Source organism: Pygocentrus nattereri, chromosome 1 (genome assembly GCF_015220715.1).
Source record: "Pygocentrus nattereri isolate fPygNat1 chromosome 1, fPygNat1.pri, whole genome shotgun sequence".
NCBI lineage: Eukaryota > Metazoa > Chordata > Actinopteri > Characiformes > Serrasalmidae > Pygocentrus > Pygocentrus nattereri.
In genome coordinates this window covers 45,540,414-45,562,938 of record NC_051211.1, presented here as the reverse complement: position 1 = coordinate 45,562,938, position 22,525 = coordinate 45,540,414, and the positions used below count along the sequence as shown (strand labels likewise).

At 38.7% G+C, this 22,525-nt stretch overlaps 1 protein-coding gene across 1 annotated transcript; it reads right to left on the bottom strand.

Annotated features, from left to right (window-relative positions):
* Positions 1 to 9,837: 9,837 nt before the first annotated feature.
* On the bottom strand, positions 9,838 to 22,254 carry LOC108444123 (scavenger receptor cysteine-rich type 1 protein M130-like). Its single transcript, XM_017725106.2, has 16 exons — positions 22,044 to 22,254; positions 20,954 to 21,277; positions 20,452 to 20,781; positions 20,012 to 20,317; positions 19,803 to 19,871; positions 19,303 to 19,617; positions 19,078 to 19,134; positions 18,847 to 18,990; positions 18,574 to 18,717; positions 15,806 to 15,868; positions 14,286 to 14,348; positions 12,375 to 12,434; positions 12,209 to 12,286; positions 11,819 to 11,881; positions 11,668 to 11,728; positions 9,838 to 10,330 (listed from the first exon to the last, which is right to left on the bottom strand). The coding sequence occupies exons 1-16, from the start codon at positions 22,252 to 22,254 to the stop codon at positions 10,321 to 10,323; spliced, it is 2,298 nt and encodes a 765-aa protein (XP_017580595.2). The 3' UTR covers positions 9,838 to 10,320.
* Positions 22,255 to 22,525: the final 271 nt, after the last annotated feature.

Here is a 22,525-nt window from a genome sequence, read left to right as displayed (position 1 = left end):
GTCTGTTCAACTCAACAGCAGAGCAAACTTTACCTCCACTCCCTCAAAGAGAACGAAGAATATGAGAGAGAGAGAGAGAGAGAGAGAGAGAGAGGTGCTCCCCACAGCCGCCAATCACACTCACTATGACCTTATTAGAAAGAGGAGAGGAAATCATCAAACATTTTCAGAGACAAATCAGAGGAGGCGTTTTTTTCTTTCTCCATATTTATCAAAAGAGCGTCAGCGCTGATGAACAGAACTCCGCCTCCATCTCTAGAGGAGTGTGTGTGTGTGAGGAGAGACGCTCGCAGCAGTGTGGTGAGAAACGCCACCAACATACAGGAGACTGACTTCAGAGAGAGGAAACACTCCAGTGTAATACAGCATTAATGCTGCACCTGCAGAGAGCTGATCCACACACTGATAACCAGCTCACACACACACACACACACACACACACACACACACACACAGATAGCCTACTCACACACACACACAAAGTAATAACCTACTCACACACGGACACACACACACACACACACACACACACACACACACACACACACACACACACACGAACACTGTTAAATTAGTCTCACACTGATTGATAAAGCACACAAACTCGAACTACTCACACATACATATACAGATAAACTATTTACACACAAACTGAAAAACTGAACTACACACACAATGCATACACATGCACACACCTTGATAAATTACTCTCTCACACACACACACAAACACATACTTGTGTACTACTCACACACACACACACACACACACACACACACACACACACACACACACACACATGTGTATATATATATATATATATATATATATATATATATATATATATATATATATATAGTCCTGTATGTTTATTGTCTGGTGTATTTATTGTATATTCTGCCCTGTGTATCTTCACTGTATGTAGTTCTGTGTAATGTGCTGCTGTTTGTGTTGTAAAATGGACCTGACGGCTGACATTTGTTCCAATGTACAAACCTGGAGCAACGATACATAAAGATAAATACAGACCACTCAACTTGACTCTCTTCTCTACCCCCCTCTCCCTCCTCACAACATCCCCAGCTCTCTCTCTCTCCTGCTCCTCTACACACACCTGCTGGTACGCGACTTCCTGCTCCTCCACTAAACCAAGAACTTCAAAGGATGAACAGCTTCAGCTGCCAAACAGATTCTTATCAGCTGATCACATATTTACCACATCACATGCAGAATTACCACAGTGATATAAATATGCTGTTATATAGGCCTTTAGCTTCATGTTATTACAGTACAGTGTATCACAGTGTTGATGCACAGGAGAGAGAAGGACCATTGAAGCAGATTAAAGGAAGATGGAGACTCTAGTGGAGGGCAGAACACAGTTTTATAGGGATGTGTGAGTCATTTAAGGCAGGGCTTCTCATATCTGGTTCTGGAGGCCCACTGCCCTGCATATATTAGTGCTTTTCCTCATTTAACGTAGCCACTTTAATTCTATAAAGAGCTGTAAAAGAGCTGATCATTTAGATCTGGTGTGTTGGGTGCAGGGTAAACACTAAATGTGCAGGCCAGTACGCCTCCAGGACCAGAGCTGAGAAACACTGATTTAAGGCATTACTGTGGTTTGGGGATGCAGTGGATGCGCTTGTAGGGATACATTTTAGGAGGCTGTTGAAATGAACTCACAGATTCTCCAAATGACTTCATCAGTGAGATGCTGTTTGTTCTCAGGTGACAGTGATGAGACGACAGATTCAACACCAGTTCTTTACAGATGGATTGACAGTCAGTCTGCAGTTTTACATTTCTTCATTGTTATGCAGGGGTACACAGAGAGGGGCAGCCTATTAATACCTGACTGAGTAGCGGGTTTTGGGCCATTGATGGTTAAGCACGGTATCAACAAGGTTGATGTGGTTGAACATTTTATTTACCACAAAGAAGGAGATCACATGATGTATTGTTTAAAAACTGAGGCTAAATTACCAATCCAGTGAAATCATGGGTGGTTCTGCTCACTTGTAATGAAAACTTACAGCTATAGCAGTCCTGTTAAACACAAGACCAGAAATTAAACATGGTGTAAGCATTTGAACAAGACCAGTGTTTTTGTTAGAGATTTTAGTGTCAGTAAATTAATGTTAAATAAAAAAGATGAGCACAAAAAAGACATTGAAGTTTTTTCTCTCCTTCTTGTTATTTTCAGGCCTTTGGCGTAAATTGTAATCAAACTTATGTCACCATGTAATTCACTGATTAAAACTGTGTGCCACAGTATGGACTTTATCAGTGGAGCTCAAATCACTTAGCATTTTTACAAGTGTATCTGCCATCAAATAGCACACATATGAAGAAACATGACATACACTATAAACTTATTAATAAAATATTAGTTTTCAAAAATACTTAGGAAATTATACATGCACATGCATTTATATGCTGAGGTTTGGTGAAACTACATATGTTGATTTTTGAAAGGAAAATAAGTAAATTAGATAAACTATTTTAATTTATATGTGCAGCTACTTAACAATTTTAAAAACAGAAGAAAAGCAGCAAACCTGGACACTGTTCCAGTTATAAAGTTCTACACTTGCTGTCTGTACAAAACTGAAATCTCTACTGAACAATACGGTTTAGCTTGATCTGCCTAATGAATGATACATGTATTATCAGCAGTGCTGGCTCTGCCTATTCAGTCCATGAGCCCCATTTTAACTTTGAGCACCTGCCCCTCTAAGGGTCTCTGCCTTACATAATGAAGCTTATAATTATATTCAACATTGTGTTTGAGTAATGATTGAGATGCCCGGCTGTAAGTGCCAGTCCTTCTGTAATTATCCTGACTATCATGGAAAGGATCAGTGGACTTTTCTGATACTGAAAGTCTGCAGATTCTTATCTCTGGATGAGCCGAGGCTAAGTTCTATGTGGGATCAGATGAACCTCACCTCACCCTCCTACTATATATATATATATATATATATATATAGTACATTGGGGCAGTTAAAGTGTTAAATGATTTGTAAATGCTTTCTTTGCTATTAATAATTGTTTAATCAGTAATATGAAGAGCTTGTCAGTGTAGGATTTCAGCTGTATTTCCTCTCAAAGTCTTAAACAGTTTAAAACAGTTTAAAAACAGTTTAAAAACAGTTTAAAATTTTTCCAGTTTACTAAAAACTAGTTTTTCTAATTTTTTTGGCAGAGACAAAAAAAAAAAACAAAGACAAAAATTCCATTTCAAAAATCACACTTTATTATCAGACTTGCTATAATGTTCTACGTATTATACCACTGTTTGTGACAGTCATGGTGAACAAGAGGATTCCACCTCTTCCAATTCTGTTCAGCTATAATAAATTTAACCTTTTAACACAATTCAGTGTCAGCAATAACCATATTTTGTATTAATTTAGAATAAAAATAATTTTCAATAATTAAATTACATATTTAGGTTAAAGATGTTTTAACATTTTAAGCCTTTCATGACAGCTGACAGCTGCATACTCTCTTCTCTTTCCCCTCAATTCATTCCCAGCTGTCTCTCTCTCCCACCCCCCTCCCCCTTCTCTCCACACACACCTGCTGAAAAGTGGCTTCCTGTGCCCCAACTACACCAAAAACTTCAAACGAGACACTTAACAGCTTAAACTGCTTAAGAGATATTCATCAGCAGAATTACTGCACTACACTAAACATGCTGTTATGGAGGGAGGAAAGCTGCCCAGTTTTATATTATCAAACTGGACTTTGCTGTTGATGCAGAAGAGAAAGTGCATGATTTTAACAGAAGAGAATTGAAACAACGAGGGAGACACGTTGAGGAACACAACAGTTTTATTTGGGTGTTTCAGCCAGTTGAGGTGAAAGAGTAACACTACTGTGCTTTGGGAATGCTGTGGGTGTACTGTGAGATGGGTATCCTTTTGAATTTTGGAAGCTTTGGGGTGGAATAGGACGCTGGTCTATGACAGGACTGCATCAGTGATTCAAAAGGCTTAGACTTAATTCATTCCACCAGGACATCGACAACCACCCAGTGAGAGAGGCCTAGTAGTAGTTTTTGATTCTTTTATTTGTTTATGTAGGTAGGGGAATGCAAAGAGGAGTAGCTTGTTTATAAATGACTATGTAATGGGTTATGGGTCTTTAATGAGTATTACTCAATTTAGCACTCATGTGTAAGTATGTTATTGAAATGACATTGCCTGAAAACCTTTTTATCATTATTAATGTTAAGAAATTATTTGTTTAGCATTGGTGTATTTTCTCATATTGTTATAATGTATTTTGTGGCCATTTTATTAAAGCAGTAATTGCAATAATTTACTCAGGTTTGCATCATACCTTAGTTGTAAGGATCATGTCTGCCTCAGATTTGCCTCGAAAGGCTTATATCTTTCATGTTACCTTTATACTAAAACAATGTCCAAAACTCATTTCTTATAACATTTCTAGAATTATCCATCCATCGTTCCATCCATCCATCCATCCATCCATCCATCCATTATCTTCCGCTTCTCCAGGGTTCGGGTCGCGGGGGCAGCATCCTAAGCAATGAGGTCCAGACCTCCCTTTCCCCAGCCACTTCCATTAGCTCCCCGGGGGGATTTCGAGGTGCTCCCAGGCCCGCTGGGCAATATAGTCACGCCAGCATGTCTTGGGTCTTCCCCGGGGTATCTTCCCGGGTGGACTTGCCTGTGACACCTCTCGAGGGAGGCGTCCAGGAGGCATCCTAACCAGATGCCACCTCAGCTGGCTCCTCTCGACGTGGAGAGCAGCAGCTCTACTCCGAGTCCGTCCCGGATGACCGAACTTCTCACCCTATCTCTAAGGGAGAGTCCAGACACCCTGCAGAGGAAACTCATTTCGGCCGCTTGTATTCGTGATCTCATTCTTTCTGTCATTACCCAAAGCTCATGACCATAGGTGAGGGTGGGAACGTAGATTGACCGGTAAATTCGAGAGCCTTGCCTTATGGCTCAGCTCTTTCTTTACCACAACAGACCGGTAAAGAGCCCGCATCACTGCTGACCCAGCACCAATCCGCCTGTAAATCTCCTGCTCCCTTTTACTATCACTCGTGAACAAGACCCCGAGATACTTAAACTCCTCCACTTGAGACAAGAGCTTATCCTCGACCCAGAGAGGGCTCTCCGCCCTTTTCCGCCTGAGAACCATGGCCTCAGATTTGGAGGTACTGATTCTCATCCCGGCCGCTTCACACTTGGCTGCAAACTGATCCAGCGAAAGCTGAAGTTCAAGACCTGATGTCCTAAATAGGACCACATCATCTGCAAACAGCAGTGATGTAACCTTGATGTCACCAAACTGGACACTCTCCATCCCCTGACTGCACCTAGAAATTCTATCCATGAAAATTATGAATAGAATCAGTGACAAAGGGCAGCCCTGACGGAGTCCAACTGTCACTGGGAACGAGTCTGACTTACTGCCAGACATGCGAACCAAACTCCTGCTTTGTTTGTATAGGGCCTGAATGGCTCGTAGCAAAGAGCCATGTACCCTGTACTCCCGAAGCACCTCCCACAGAATAATATTATCATTATTATTATTGTTATTATCCCTCAACAGGTCACCAGTCCCCACCAGGCTGGTTCATATTAGCAACTATATTAAATAATGTTGATGCATTAGTTACTGTATAAGTTGAAGTTAGATACTGTATAAGATAAGGTCTTATAGAATATTTGTTTTATTTCTTTATTTAATATTAACTAGGGAAAAAACAAGCAACTTCTTTTCATGTTTATTCATTAGTAATGAAGTATAACAAAATATTTGTTTTAGCTAATTACTAAATTAGTTTATAATTTATTTGCTTGCAAGTTTACCTGAACAGATCCTTCATGCAGATTTAGTAAAGGAATCATTATGAACAATATCCACTCTTCCAGCACAGCGTCTGCCTCCTTGTCCTAGCTGTACAACGTCTATGTATCAGGGAGAGAGAGAAAGTAGTGAAGAAAAAAAAAAGAAAAAAATGTAAGTAGAAGAGTTAGTAAAACAGTGTTTATGGCCACTTATGGTCAGCTGCTGATTTAGTACTTTGGTGCAACTTCAGTGATGATGTAACTCCACATAAAGAATATAATTTAGAAATAAAGAAAATATTATATTGAACTACGAAAATACATTTGAAACCATAACAGTTATTCAACAAGTCATTCAACAAGAGGTGTGTACTCAAAGGTTTGATTTATTTATATAATTGCTTACGAGCTGTGGTGAGAGTGATTATGGAGGACAGAAGAATAAGAACCACACAGCTGTCCATCTTCTTCTGACCTGCACACTCCATTCAACTCAGCAGCAGAACAAGCTTCACCTCCACCCCCCCCACCCCCCCCGCCCAAAGAGAATGAAGAAAGAGAGAGAGAGAGAGAGAGAGAGAGAGAGAGGAAGAGAGAGAGAGAGAGAGAGAGAGAGGGAGAGAGAGAGAGAGAGAGAGAGAGAGAGAGAGAGAGAGAGAGAGAGAGAGAGAGAGAGAGAGACTCCCCACAGTCACCAATCACACTCACTATGACCTTATTAGAAAGAGGAGAGGAAATCATCAAACATTTTCAGTGAAAAATCAGAGGAGGCATTTTTTGCTTTCTCCATATTTATCAAAAAATCCACCTCCATCTCTAGAGGAGTGTGTGAGGAGAGACGCTCGCAGCAGTGTGGTGAGAAACACACCAACATACAGGAGACTGACGTCAGAGAGAAGAAACACTCCAGCGTAATACAGCATTAATGCACCTGCAGAGAGCTGATCCACATACTGATAACCAGCTCACACACACACACACACACACACACACACACACACACACAGATAACCAGCTCACACACACACACACACACACACACACACACACATACAAACACACAAACTTACATTGCTAGAGGCCCCACAATACAATAAAACAATGATTTTAAAGGAGTGTTCTGACCTTAAACTATCGTGTAATGTAAGTTTAATGCTAATGTTATCGGTCATTTTTTTTAAATATTCTGCAGAGCAGCATTGTGTTACTAAGTAACATGATCTCTCTGACTTTCTTCTGCTCTAGTCACTCTTTGGTCACTTACTCTGTCGAATCGCTCATTCACTCATTCATTAATTTACTTTTATTCAGTAACTTGGTCACTCTATCTTTCATTCAATAGGTCAGTGAGTCATTAATTCACAAATTCACTGTGTCATGATTATCCAGGCCTATGTAACACTGATTGATTTCCTCTTAATGCTCTCAAAGACTGAACTAATTTCTTGAGGATCCTACAGAAAACAAAAACTATTTATTAAACAACTAAATGTTTTTCTCACTACTTTAACTTTAAAGAATACCAAAGTTCTACCAATTTCATTTCACAATTCTCAGATCTTCAGTTCTGCAGCAGTCTTTATGTCTAATTTTGGACAGATGGTACTACTCATGGCAATACCTACTAGAGAAACTGCCTACCTGAGCAGGTAATGTGAGCCACCTGATGATGATTCTCACAGCTGTTCTGTCTCTGCGGGGAAGATAGACACTGCCACAAAGTGGAGTTTCCTACATTTCAGATCATCCAGACAGTTAGGAGATGATTCCACTCGTACTTTGGTAGCCACCTTTCGGCCAGATTTTCCACAGTTCAGCTCTTGAAAAATTAAACTTACTGCTTACACATACATCACCTGAGGTTCTATTGTATAACACTTGCAGTGTTATGCCATCAGTGCAAACCTGTGTCATGCCCTAGTATATAATACACATGTTGGTCCACTTGGGGCACCATCTCAGTGTCACATTTTTGTGTGCCTGAAGCGTGAAATGCACACGCTACTCCAATAGGCCCTTTTCACAAGAAACAAGTATATAAATGCTGGGTAAAAGTTCCGCTACTGCTGTACGGACAGTTATTAACCTCAGAAATACAAATGCTCATATCACTTTCGCATATCGTATCATAAAAATCTAAACACACACACATGCTGGCAGGGGGGCACACCGGGTCATCAGGGTCTGTAGTGCCACTGTAGTTTTTTCCACATTTTCCACAATCACCAGCACCAGTGAACAAACATCTACTCCTTGAGCTCTCACTTTCTCAGATGCTGACAGTTTCTCGGCCGAGCAGCAACTTTAAAGCACACACTGCATGTTAACATTAACAGTAGTCAGCAGTGGTAAAATGCAGACACAGAGGTTCTTTTCATCTAGGATTAGGATTATTATTTGTTTGTTGAATGCCCAAACCTATTTTTTGTCTGCTTCTCGTCAGCTGACAAACCACTGAAACTGAGAAGGTTGTTTTTGAGTTCAAGCTTGAACACTTGAGTAAACTGTACATGTTGTTGTTTTTGTCGTAGCTTTAGTGGATTGCAGCATTACCCTGCAAAATACCAGTATAATGATGATGACAGCAGCAGTGAATGTGATGCTGCTACATTCTTGTTGTTTCTCGCACAAGTAAGAAGCATCAATGTGTGACTGATTTCATATTTTAATAGATTTATAGATATAGTATGGTGTTCATGTTTACGTTACTCAGGGGGCCTGGTGGACCCACCTCATTATTGTTTTTCTTTTAATTTTTTTTTAATTTTATCAATACAGCCATAAAATTTTATGTACAAATTCCACTGTAGGGTACTTTTAGCAGCTGTAGCCAGTCAACAGCCTGTCCATGTTGTCCACCCTCACACAATTGCACACATATACAAACATACACACACAGACACACACATTAACAGCAGGCCATGTCGGCAGACCATGTCAGAGGAGAACAGGGTGAAGGACACAGCACCTCCACACTTTTTAAATTATTTTTTAAATTGCTTCTACTCCTGCACATTATGTATAAATAAAAAAAAATGTTTTTTCACCATGAGGTTAAGGTGCTCTTAGTAGCTGTTGCTGGCAGGTACTGCATGCTTTCTTGTCAGTTATTCAGCTTACAAAGTTAAAAAGCTACTTAGTTTAGCTGGCTTATTCACTAAAGGCTAACATTAGCCTATGTTGATTAACGTTAATGGGAATGGATAGACACATTTAGACACATTTCAAGTAATAAAAGTCCATTGTGCTCTGGGAATTATCAATGTCACAGGAGCCTTTTAATATTCAGATCCCCAACAAACAATGCTTAATCAAAGTCCACCACTAGAAAGAAAATCCTACAAAAACTGTCATAAAACATCCTTGAGACCTAGGGGGCGGGGATAAATCCAGCATTTTGTGCTGTGATTTTTGCCAAGCACATTAAAAGATAATATTTCAGAACTTGAAAATGTCCTTAAGAAGAAAGACAGCCAGTCCACCTCCATGTCCTGTTGTCCTCAAAAGATGAAAAGAGTTCTGTGCGCAGTTAATTTAGGTACCAGTTCTCATCAGGTTTAAGCCAAAACTCTAACAGAAACAAAAAATCCAAACTATTAAGAGGGTACAAGGTCCCACACAATGACTGGAAAAAAAATGTTACTTTGATAAACCCTGAAAAGCTGCCTCTGCTTGAAGCTGAGGTGAAGATGTGATTCTCATTGTAAATGCAATTAGAAATGTTGCATGAAACAAATGCACATGTTAGCAAAAAATAACATACAGTATTTAATCCAATGCAAAAAGATAAAAAAAATAAAATAAAATAAAAAACAAAAATTGAACCAAGCAACAACCAATTGAACCAAAAACAGATGCAAATTAAAATGGTAAAAAAGTTAAAAAAAAAAAAAAGTTAAAAAAAAAAAAAAAAAAAAAAAAAAAATATATATATATATATATACATATATATATAACAATTCTTTGTTCTATAAAGAACATTTGTTTACAAAGTGCAGTAATAGATTCTAATAATAATACAAAATTATTAGCATAATAATTTCACAACCATTGGGGCTTGCAAAAAGACAAATACCAGACACCCTTTCTTACACTGTACTGTATTATTAAGTGAATAATTATGCTTTAGAATTGCTCTGTAAACAGTTATAAGGAGCTGCTTGACTTTCAGTGTCAACATTGATAATTGAAACTTTCTTTTTCAAACACATTCAGTTGGTTAAATTAGCAGCTCATTTAAAAAAAGTGCACTTTTTTTTAACAAAATGCTTCTATGAATATGAATAAATACATACATAATCATCCAGGTGTCAAATCCCATGTTCTGTTTATGATGTGTGAAGCTATAATCAGCAGTATTTATGCTCAGTAAAATATACTGAATTGTGATCATTTCTTGTGCTCGAAGGACACTAGGTGTGTCTAGGTGTGTGCTCTCCTCTTGTTCACATGATTCATCTCCATCTAAGCCTCCTTCTACAAGTCATAGTAATCTGTAAAATCAATACATTTAAAATTTATATAATGGATTAATACAAAAATTTATAAAAAATAATAAGAATAATTAAAAACACAGAAATAAAAAGCATGTTTATTAGGCAGTTTTTTTTTCTCTTTTATTTTCTTATATTTTCACTTCCAATACATTTTTCCAGTTGTTTTTCTTCCCATAATTATCAAAACTCCATCATAATGCTAAGATGTTCCAGATGTTCCATAATGCTAAGATGTAGAAGAAGTTACAGAACTGCCAGTGAATACTGAATGAGTTTACTTCAGTCTGATTCCTCTCTATGGTGGTCTTTAGTGCAGGACTCTCAACTCTGGTCCTGGAGGGCTGCTGTCCAAACACACCTGATTTCACTCGTCCATTATTTACTATGTTTACTCTGGACACCAACCCATCAGAACCTTCAGTTCTACAGATCTACACAGTGCCCTTAAATAAAAACAACAACCATCAAAAACACAAACAACTCTGTTTTAGTTTTGAGGATCTGGACTGTCGCATCACTCTTAGAACACAGTCAGACAGATGTAGAGAGGACTGATTACTTCCAGTCCTGTCTACAGAGCAGTGTGGCACTAATCAACTGTTTCTTATTGTTCCTACTCATTTATATTTCTATAAAAGTAGCTGCACTTTTTTTGATTTAGGATTTTTTTTTCATAAAAATAAAAAGCACATTTTTTTTTTATTTATCACTGATAAGACTCATTTATTGCTAAACATCCTGTGCACTTACTCCACCCTCCACACTGTTAAACATCTGAAATGTAGCACCATAGACAACACCCCCTTCACCAACATGGGAAAATAGCAAGCAAGCAAGCAAGCAACGTTTATTTATATAGCGCTTTTTGACAACAGCTGTTGTCACAAAGCAGCTCTACAGAAAAAAAAATCTGAGTCCAAGCCCCCATGAGCAAGCCAGTGGCGACAGTGGCAAGGAAAAATTCCCTAAGAGCAAGAGAAAGAAACAAAACTCAGAAGGGCACCCATCCCCCTCTGGTTGACACAGGATAGCAAACAGCGTTAGTATAAAGTATTATAGTACAAAACGGGGAAAACAGGTGGAGCAATGGTTAATTTGTTTGGTTTTAGTTTATGTAGCATCATCAACATAATCGGGGGGGTCAGTTCATAAGAGTAAGTATTGCACAATGTTGTACAGCATGAAGCTCAGTGGTGGTCAAGCCAGTCCAGAAGGCTGGTGAGCAGTGGGCATTTTAACAATAAGCAAAAAAACCAGATATTTCCCTATGTTGAAGTTTTAGGTTGAAATTATTTTTAACATTGAAATGATGTATGTATTATGGAAAAACCTACCTATCAATGTTGGAGTTTGGTCCAGCGGTAACAGCATCATCATAGTTATCTGTCATGTCTTCTGTCAAGATGTGGAGATAAATGTCATTAAAACAGCTTCAGTATCATCAGTGACTATGTTCATATTTGAGATCACAGAATTGTTACACACCTGTTACAACAGCTGAGATCTGATCAGCAGTGATGACATCATCATACATATCTGCTACGTCCTCTACACCAAAACACAGATAGGATGTAGAAAGCTACATTTTGAATGACTGTAGTCTGCAAGCAGTATTTATCAGCTGTTTTTCATTATCTTTGAAAATCGTTATGAGCCTAACATTAGCATTAGAACCATTAATGTTTACTTAAATTATCTTCAGTATTATTTGATTTTTATTTCTTGATTCTTAATATCCCCGCGACCCTGACGGAGAAGCGGCTTAGAAAATGGATGGATGGATGGATGATTCTTAATATGTGAAAGTAAAGGTTATTTGATTATTGTATCTTTATTATATTTATAATTTTGTTTATATATAACATAAAAACACACCTGCTACATGATCATAGATCTGTCCAGCAGTGATGACATCATCATAGCTCTCTGCTGTGTCCTCTTTTGCTGATTCACCTAAATCAAATAAAAGCAGACTGACTTTACAAACAGTGCAGTCATTTTTTACACTGTGGTTTAATATAAAGATAATAAAAGAACTTACTTATCAAACCACTGGTGGTGACGTCATCATAATCTGCTTTTACTACAGTCACAGACTTTTCTGCAAAAAGTGTAATTTGCACATAAATAATGTATTTCCAATAATTATGTGTAAAAATAAAATACTCATTCAAAGAGGCTTTAATATCATCATTTTATTGCAATTTTCAAAATCTGATCATCTTATCAAAAGATGAATCATCTCTATTTAGTTAATTTTGCACCACATAAAATAATAAAATCCACAAGTAAAATGTTTAAGTATCCAAATGTTCATAATATGCTGCAAATAAAAAAATGACACTTAAATCAAACTTCATTTTTCATAAAAAGTACTATCATTTTCTCTCAGTCTGAAATAAATGTTTTGCCAGGTTTTGTTTTATTGTCTTCTTTTTATCTATTTGTGATATTTTTTACTTTTGCATGCACTTTTTTCTCCTGTCTTTTGGCACTTTTATCAGCGGGTGTGTCTCAGAGGGCACTTGCTTGCCCTTTCTGTTGGTCAGTTATTCTGAAGTGACAGGTCTGAACACATAGCCACACCCCCACTGACAGCTATGATCTGCCTCCACCACAGCAGAGCACTTTGCACTCAGTGTAGTATTGCCAGGGAGATTTGTGCTAACATGCCCAACATTATGAGCAATGTTCGTCATATTTATTATGATAGCACACACTCAGCATTTTGTGTTAAAAAATGTGAAATATATTTTAGAAAATGTATATATTTAGGGAAAAAAGCTGATGAAGAAGGCTGTGTCATATTTTGGGTTTGAAGCTGCTAGAGCTAACTTACAAGCAGTGTCTGCTGAAGGGTGATGACCTGCAGCTCAACATTATTTTAACTATTCCTTACTGTGAAATACCTGATCTAGCTCCTCAACTGATTATCAATCCCTCCTTGAGCTGATCAGGTGTGTTGAGTCAGGAAATCACTGAATCTGCATTGCTGTGGGTGAAAATAATGTAGCACTGGCTAAACATCATAAAGAGTGGAAATTAGCACTTATTACTACCAGCTACGAGTTACTACTGCTGTGATTTAGCTGACAGACAGTCATGTTTAATCACTACAGAAGGGAATAAAGTCGATATGTCATGGTCGGCTGTTCTGGGATTTATAAAGTCTCTTCTTGTTTATATCCACAGATTGCTTCCAGGTCATTCACTGAAACAGGCTTTCGATCTCTGAATGTTTGTTTACAGAATGTGTTGATCCAAATCACTGCATGCACATTAATACAGTGAATTAACTTTAGATATTTAAGTAGATATTTAAGTAACACTAGAGGACAGCTACTGCTACCATTTACAAACTCAAAGGGCGGTGCAGCTCTGTTCATTCTTAAACAGCTAGGTATGTGTTTGTCAAAGAAATAGTTATATCTTTTTATAACGGTCAACACAGGACCCATAAACATATGTTACGTTAATAATTTAAAGAAATATGACACACATTGCTCATAATGTCAGACATGCTGCACCTTAACACAACACCTAAAGACCTGTCACTCCAATCAGTTGACCTATAGATAGTGAAGGTGAAAGCCCTCTTCTAAGACCCACCCTCTGTAAAAAGTGCCAAAAGGTCAGAAAGAAAAGAAAAGAAAAGAAAAACAAAAATGAAAGGCAAAACTGCCAAAATGCTTACAAAATTTATAGTGAGTAAACGAGTAGTGATATTTTTGGAAAATTATGTTTGATTTAAATTACTAGAAAATCATATAAAGCACAACCTACATAGAGACTAAGGTGACTAAATGTGTGTGCCATGTTTAAAAACATTACATTAGCTGTACATGGTTTTGGTTTTACTGTAGCTTATAAAACATGGATTTATAATGACTTCTTTTATTTCTAATGGTCATTGTGGTATTTGTCAGTGGAGTAGAGTATCAAGTCCTCTTACCTGAGAGAAGCTCCTCATCCACATTCTCACATCCCGAATGCTGTGCCTCGGAGAGGATACTTCCTGTTAGAGGAGCGCAGAATTCTGTCATATAGCTGTGATAATGTGTAGCACTATGGAAGCACCACAAAATGTAGCAAAAATGACACATGACTTTATGTGGGATTTATGTGTCTGTGTAATTTTACTGCCATTACTTTTCAATCCCAAATGCATCACAGCCACTCAAAGCTCACATCACCCATTAGGCTTAAAGGGTTAATTAATGGTTTAATAAATGTTTAATAAATGTATTTATTAAACTGCCTGATTCAACAAGTAATCACACCCACAAAATCTAGTGTGAGTCTTGTCCACTCTGATCTGCAAAACCGCATCCACCTGTTTTAGCCACAGGCCATGCCCACCTGCACCTGCATACTTTGGGCTGTGCATGTGGTCCTCGACAACTCCTGCTATAATCCCCTCCACTGATGCCTCCAGACTTATTGTTCGTCCACACATCCAACAGCAAAAATAAACGTTTCAATGTTGCAAAGTAAAAATAAAATTGTGTGTGTTTTAAGTTAATCAAAGCCAAGAAGAACTTGTACATGGCACAACACAATGAGTCACTATCGACAGACAAGCTGGCAAAAAAAAAAAAAAAAAAGCATAGCAGCTCAGCTTCTCCACTAACATCATTTTTTATATGTGTGCCAGCATTATATTGTTAGCTAATTGCTCTATAAAATGTATAAAAGTTAGCTGAAATTTAATTAAAGCCAAAACTGAGACTGAAGCCATGACATTAAAAAGTCTTTTTGGAAGAATTGCCCCACTCAGCCAGCCATAACATCCACCCGCATGAGCCCACAACCTATAGTCTGTTTATGCGTAATAAGTATGTGATACTTTTTTGATCCCACATCCAGGGAAATTCTACCTCTGCATTTAACCCATCCATGAAGTGAAACACCACACACACACACTAGGGGGCAGTAAGCACACACTTGCCCGGAGCAGTGTGCAGTCCTATCCACAGCGCCCAGGGAGCAGTTGGGGGTTAGGTGTCTTGCTCAAGGATATCTCAGTCATGGACTGTCGGCCCTGGGGATCGAACCGGCAACCTTCCGGTCACAGGGCCAGATCCCTAACCTCCAGCCCACTACTGCCCCAATAACCACAGTGCTCCAAAATGAATGTTTCAAAATGACAATGAAAATGAATCCTCTGTTATCAAACAAAATACAATGATATATTTGTAATTTAAATCTAACCATTTTCTTTTTTTCCACAGTAAAACATTAATGCTGCTGGTTTTGTTCATCAATTAAAATGAGGCTGTGTTCACATTACAAGCTTTTATTGCTCCATTTCGATTTTTGTTTAAACCATTCTGTCTTTAATAATTATATTCATGGTTTTTGTCTCTTAGCATTACTATAGCTTAAGAAATGTTGATTTAAAATTCATGTTTTTCAAATTCTAAATGGGGATTATAATATTTTTTTAGTTGGAGTTTAACAAATAACTCTTACCTGAGAGAAGTTCCTCATCCACATTCTCATATCCTGAATGCTGTTCTTCAGAGAGGATACTTCCTGTTAGAGGAGAGCAGAACTCTGACATTTATCTCAGATATGTGGTTGTGTAGTGTAGTGGGTAAAACCTCTTCCTTCTATGCTGTAGACTGGGGATCAATCCCTGCCTGGGTAAAACACCCTACACTATACCAATAAGAGTCCTTGGGCATGACTCCTAACACTGCCTTCGCCTACCTGTGTAAAATGATCAAATTGTAAGTCGCTCTGGATAAGAGTGTCAGCCAAATACTGTAAATGTAAATCTCTCATAGCATGTATAGTACTATGGAAGCACCACAGTATGTAGCAAACATGCCTAAAAGCTTGGCCAGTATTGATCTGGACCACATTTTAATTGGGTTAAGACAACTAAAATCCCAAATGGATGAAGGAACAGCATTGTTTACCTGATCACATTTTAGTGGCAACCTTAGAGTAACATCAAACCACTGCTGTCATGTAATTGTAGTTACTGAGAACTGGGCTGGCAACATGAAATAATATTAGTCCAGTCAGTTGCTGGCAAACGCAGACATGGAAACACAGATACTTATGATGGGATTTAAAAAAAAAATGTAAAAAAATTAACACACAGGTTCTGGCAAATTTCATTTTATGAATCAACAAATGGTTAAATCATTTTGTTATTTCTAAGCCACTATTGCTATATTCTCAACAGTGTTTTACAATAGAATCTTTATACAATGTGTTGTTTAAGATTTTAAGAACATCCATCCATCCATCCATCCATCCATCCATCCATCCATCCATCCATCCATTTTCTAAGCCGCTTCTCCGTCAGGGTCGCGGGGGGTGCTGGAGCCTATCCCAGCGGTCATCAGGCGGAAGACAGGATACACCCTGGACAGGTCGCCAGTCCATCGCAGGGCAGACAGACAGACACAGACAGTCACTCACACACTCACACCTAGGGGCAATGTAACATGTCCAATTGGCCTGACTGCATGTCTTTGGACTGTGGGAGGAAACTGGAGAACCCGGTGAAATATTTCAAATATCACATCATTAATGCTTTACTGTAGATCTTTATATAGTATCAATACCATACTTTACATCTGAGTACAGTAATGTCAATGGATCATTAAAACAAATATCTGATTAAAAAGCAATTAAGTGATTAAAATGATTTCCATAATTTTATTTCATACAGCTTTTAAACAGGAAAACAACTTTTCTGGTTACTAGCCAGGCATTCTGTAGTTTTTTCAGCAGAGTAATGGTATTGCAGTTTTACTTGAGTTTTTTCTGTTGATATTAACTGTAAGGTCTTGCCTTGTTTATTAATAAGGCACATCATCTTGCAACAAATGTTGAGCACATTACATGTTTTATTCAAGCACTTCAGTGAACAGATCTTGATTTGGCACAGTAATCATTTAAATCTGTAACAGTCACCATAAAGTGATGAATGTTGAAATTATCACTCATATTACTAACATTAATAGTGACAAGCTAACCAATGCTGACTTTCATGGAGGTGTCTGTGCTTTTCCTGCTTTCTATCTCAAGCATGCAGAGGTTGAAAAAAATTACCAACTCCTTGCCAAATCAAATTGCAGAATTTATTATACTTGTTAAGGAATCTTTCCAACATTTCTTGGGATTTATGAGCCTCTGTAATTTTTCTGCCATTGACTATCAATCTCATAGGCATCTGTCACGACTCCCTACAGCCCTTAAGTCTCTTTGAACTCCATCTCCCAGAACCCCCTGGAGGATCACATGACTCCTGCTTCGCTCTTGCACTCCAATCAGCACTCTATCTAAAAGTATAAGTAATTGCATTTAAACTTTGAGTGAGTATCTGACTATGAGCACCATGGTGGTGACTACTTAAGCTGACCTGTGAACATAGTCATGTCTTGACATCTGCAAGTGACAACATCTCTTCAGAATCTCTTGGGGGAAAAGTATTCCTTGGATGAAGGTCTGTGTGCCTGAATTATTAACTCAATATGTCATTGTTAACCAGAAACAGATTCTGACCACACAGATGTGGCTATCTACAGAAAAACACTTGAGCCTTACATTGTGCTGGTCAAATGTTCATTATGAAGTTATGTTCATTTGCATGGACATTCTCAATTCTCTATACTGTAAGTCTTACTGTAACTCTGTAGTTAACTCTAAACAGGTATATTTCATTTGTGTGTCCCTTGAAACTAATGGTATGATCTTTACTTTATTTTAATCACATTAAATGTAATGAAAGATTTACAGTGGTAAGCAGTAATAGCCCAAATAAGAAAATAGCAGTTGTGAAACATCTGAATACATTGAGATTAATATCTTGAGGATTAAATGTTGATGTTTTTAATCTTTTTGAGGTTGTTGAAATGGTCTGCATTAAACCTGTTACATGTTCAGTGACCTCTCAGGATCACATCTACAGATATGAAGTAGGACAATCCAAAAAAAAAAAAAAAAAAAAACTAAATTGAGCAGATTCTAAACAAATTTTTATTTGTTAATTAAAAGTCCATTGATAATCTGCAGAATGTATTCACTCCTGCTATATTACGGATATGTTGTTGACATGTTACTGAGAGTCTGTTGAGTGTTTATTTAATCTAAAGAGGACCACTGAAAATAAACCAACTAAAAATACATATGAACTTTTGTCATTGACCAACTGAATGCAGTTTCTCTTACAATATTATGAGTAAAAATACACCACAGTAAGTTTCATGTAGAACACTAACCATTTTGAGTGGCTCTTTCATTATTGAGTCTGCAGTCAATCTCTTCATAGACTCTCTCAGTGCCCCTACTCAAGCCTTCACAGACTCCCTCGTGCCCTCTTCTCAGGCCTTCATAGACTATGTTCTCCATCCTCTTAGAGAGCCCTGTGAGGGAGACAGAGGGAAACACTAAACCAGTTCAGTAGAAGAGAAGACTGATGACAGATTGAAGGACTAATGATGTTTAGAGAATGTACAGAAAGTGGATTGTAGATGATCTCTGACTCTCTCTACCTCTCCTGAGCACTCTGTTCTGGTAAAACAGCACAACCAGAAGCACTAAGGCCAGGAAGAGCAGCACTCCCAGAACCAGGAGAGACACTGCATAGATGAATGGAACAGCTGGAGGAGTGACTGTCCTCTTTGATGTCTGATGCACTGGACATGAAAATACAAAGAAATACAGTAGCTGTTTAGAGCACTGAACAATCAATTCATAGAGATTTTTGATCATTTAAACAGTACCAGTGGTGATGGATGCAGCAGCTTTTGTGAGAGTAATAATGGAGGGCCCATTCCTTTCTGCAAATACAGAAACAAAAGACACTCATTGACTTCTCAAATGGGTTTTTAAAGAAAGGGGTATTCTAGTTCTAACATTTGAGAATTGAAGTATCAGAATCAAAGCCTTGCAGCTAATTGACACTGGGATAAACATGATTTGATTGGAAACTCAAAAATTTAGCAGGCCTGCACAGGTGACTCCAGCATCCTGCCTGTGGAAGCAGTCAGAGTGGTTCTTCAGGGAATGAGGACAGTCCCACAGGTGAATCTCATTCCCTCTACACTTCACTCTGTTCAGCCAGATAGGCCCTTCACCAGCACCAAAGACAGCACTCCCATCAGCACTCAGCGCCGGCCCACAGCCCAGCTGCCTGCAGACCACCTGAGCATCCCTGATGTCCCACTGATTATCACAGACAGACCCCCATTCAGCATTGTGATACATCTCCAGCCTCCCAGAGCAGCTTCCATTTCCTCCCATCAATCTGAGTGGAAGGTGATCTACATCACACACAACACACATGAGGAGACATGAACTGATGAGCTAGTATAGTCATAGAACTCGACAATACAGTCACATTGCACAAAACAGATGTTCACTGTAATTGAAACAAAGAAATGACATTTATGTGAAGAAGAGGTGCAAAACCAGTGACATCTGTACTTTTCTTTGCATGTGTACTTACTTGAACACTGTCTGTGATGAAGGGATGAATAGCATTTCATATGCTGTAACACATGATCACTTTCCTTTTCTGTAAACATTGATTAATTTAATAATCACTGAACTTTTCCTTATTTAGATATTTAAGCCTGTTTTAATTTTTTTTTTTTCAAAAAATAACAGAAAATAATATATTAATATCAACAGACAAAACTAATCCAAGCTGCCTACCTGAGCAAGCAATGTGAGCCACCTCGTTGCTATTGTCACATTTGTTCTGTCTCCAGGGTGAAGATGGACATTGCCACAGAGTGGAGTCATGTTTCCTACATTTCAGATCATCCAGCCAGTTAGGAGCTGATTCCACTCTTGCTTTGGACCAGGACTCACTGACAGATCTTCCACAGTTCAGCTCTTGACAAATTAATCTTGCAGTTTCTTTATCCATCCCATTTACACACACATTACCCCAGGATCCATTATAGAACACTTCTAGATTCCCCTGACAGCCCTCAGTGAGTCTGATCTCTTTAAACTCTGGTGAGAGAATTGTGATTTTTATCAGACATATTTATGGATGTTTTAGAAATAGTTCAGTCCTTTGTTAGATATCTAGCATTCTATGATAATGTTAAACTTTGCTTACTTGTACAAATTTAATATCACTTTACCTGAGCACACGACTCCTACGTCGTCCTTGTGTCCACATTCATCCTCTCCACACAGCTGAAATGTGCAGTTCCACAGGGACGTCTCACTCCCCTCACACTCCACCTCATTCATCCATATGGGTCCAGTTCCAGGTCCAAATTGAGCTGGTACCAGAGCACTGAGGGCCACTCCACACTGCAGCTGTCTGCACACCACCTGTGCATCCTTAATATTCCACAAGTCATCAGTCACTGTCCCCCATGAGCCACTGTGGAAAACCTCCAGCCTTCCTGCACAGTCTCCCCCAGAACCAACCAGCCTGATGGAGCTATGAGCTGGATTAAGCTTACCTACACACACACACACACACACACACCCACACACAAACACACACACACACACACACACACACACACACACACACACACACACACACACACACACACACACACACACAAAATTAATATGTAAGCTCATTAACTATTTTTCATATTTAACTGTAATTATAACTGTAATTCTTACCAGAGCAGGAGATTGAGAGCTGTTCTCTGGAGCTACAGTTGACTGCTTGAGCGCTGCTGCAGTTCCCCAGATGTGCTTCACTTCCAGAACAATTGAAACCCGTCACACACATGTGACTGTGTTCAGGACTGGATGTAGAGGAGCTGGAGAAGCTGATCACAGAGCCACAGTCCAGCTGTCTGCAGACGACAGAGGCCACAGACTCACTCCAGTAGTCCAGCAGAACTCTCCTCCAGTCCTGCCTGAAGTACACCTCCACCTCCCCCTCACACTCCATCCCTCCAGACAACTGCACCCTCCCCTCATAAAATGCCAGAGAGGAACCTGAAGAGGAAAAGAAATCAGCATGTTTTGATTTTACAACACATTAGTAAGAGTGGTCCTTTTAAGATGAAAGAAACACTTAGCAGTACTTCAGTAAGATAACAACGTAGCTTCAGTGAATACATTCAGTATGTTATCAAAGGACATTTAATAAACTATATCAATAAAGTGTGTTTATAATCTGTTGAATTCAGTTGTTTTTCACTTTATTTGGAGTGTCAAATATCATTTCTGTAAATGTTAACCTAAGAGGGCTGAACATGTAACAGGTCACCATTCTCTAACTGGAGCTTAACTGGGTTAGGTTTCTGGTGAGGTGGTGTAAGGTTAGATTTTGCGTAATAGCAGTAACATTAAGTCTACTTTATTTAACATATCAACAATACATCTACTTAATGTAAGCAATGTATCAACAGTACATCTTCAAGATATTTACCTCAATGTATTTAGATGCCTTCCTACTGTTTCTTCACTGATATGCAGTTGATGTTTTACTGATACTTTGTTAAGAGTTTATTAATCATCCACAAATGAGCACTCAAAATAAAGTATTACCATGGACTACATCAGGCATGTCAAACTGGGGATTTTCCAGGCCAAGAGATTAGCTTTTACCCTCATCTAACAATTCAGTCAATGAAGGCCTTGCTACTTAGCTGATGCGCTGAATCAGGTGTCTTTAATGTGGCACTGCTGAAGTCTGCAGTGTTTTGGCCTGTGAGGACTAGAGCCAGACACATGTAACTAAATGACTCTGAGAGCTCACCATTGCAGATGACTCCAGCATCCTGTTCATGAGAGCATGCAGTTCGACTCCATGATGAAATGGGACATTTTGACAGGTGTGTTTCGTTCCCCTGACAATCAAACACATCAGCCCAGATCTGGCCACTCCCCTCCCCAAACCAGTCTGACCCCAGCACAGACACAGCACTCCCACAATTCAGCTGACCACAGAGGACACTGGCAGCTCTCATATCCCAGCTTACATCACACACTGTGCCCCATTCACTGAGGTACTGGAGCTCCACTCTACCAGAACAGTAGTCAGAGCCGTTTACCAGCCGAGCCTGAGTGTGACCTGAGAATATAATGAATAACTAATTAAAACAGCATGTTGAGAGAAATCAGCCACTTTATTACTTGAATGTGACAAGTTAATAAACAATTGCAAATTTTGAAAAGCTTGAATTTTATGCTTTACCAGAACATATTAGACCCAGATCACTGTCATGGGAACAGTTGTGT

Bases quoted from the DNA above. Each gene is read 5' to 3' on its own strand.
- LOC108444123 (XM_017725106.2), bottom strand. From the start codon at position 22,254: ATGAGAGCTGCCAGTGTCCTCTGTGGTCAGCTGAATTGTGGGAGTGCT. The intron at 19,135-19,302 runs GCCTGCTAAATT...CTGTATTTGCAG, and splicing joins TGCTGGAGTCACCTGTGCAG to AAAGGAATGGGCCCTCCATT. The intron at 18,991-19,077 runs GTACTGTTTAAA...TTTCATGTCCAG, and splicing joins TGCTGCATCCATCACCACTG to TGCATCAGACATCAAAGAGG.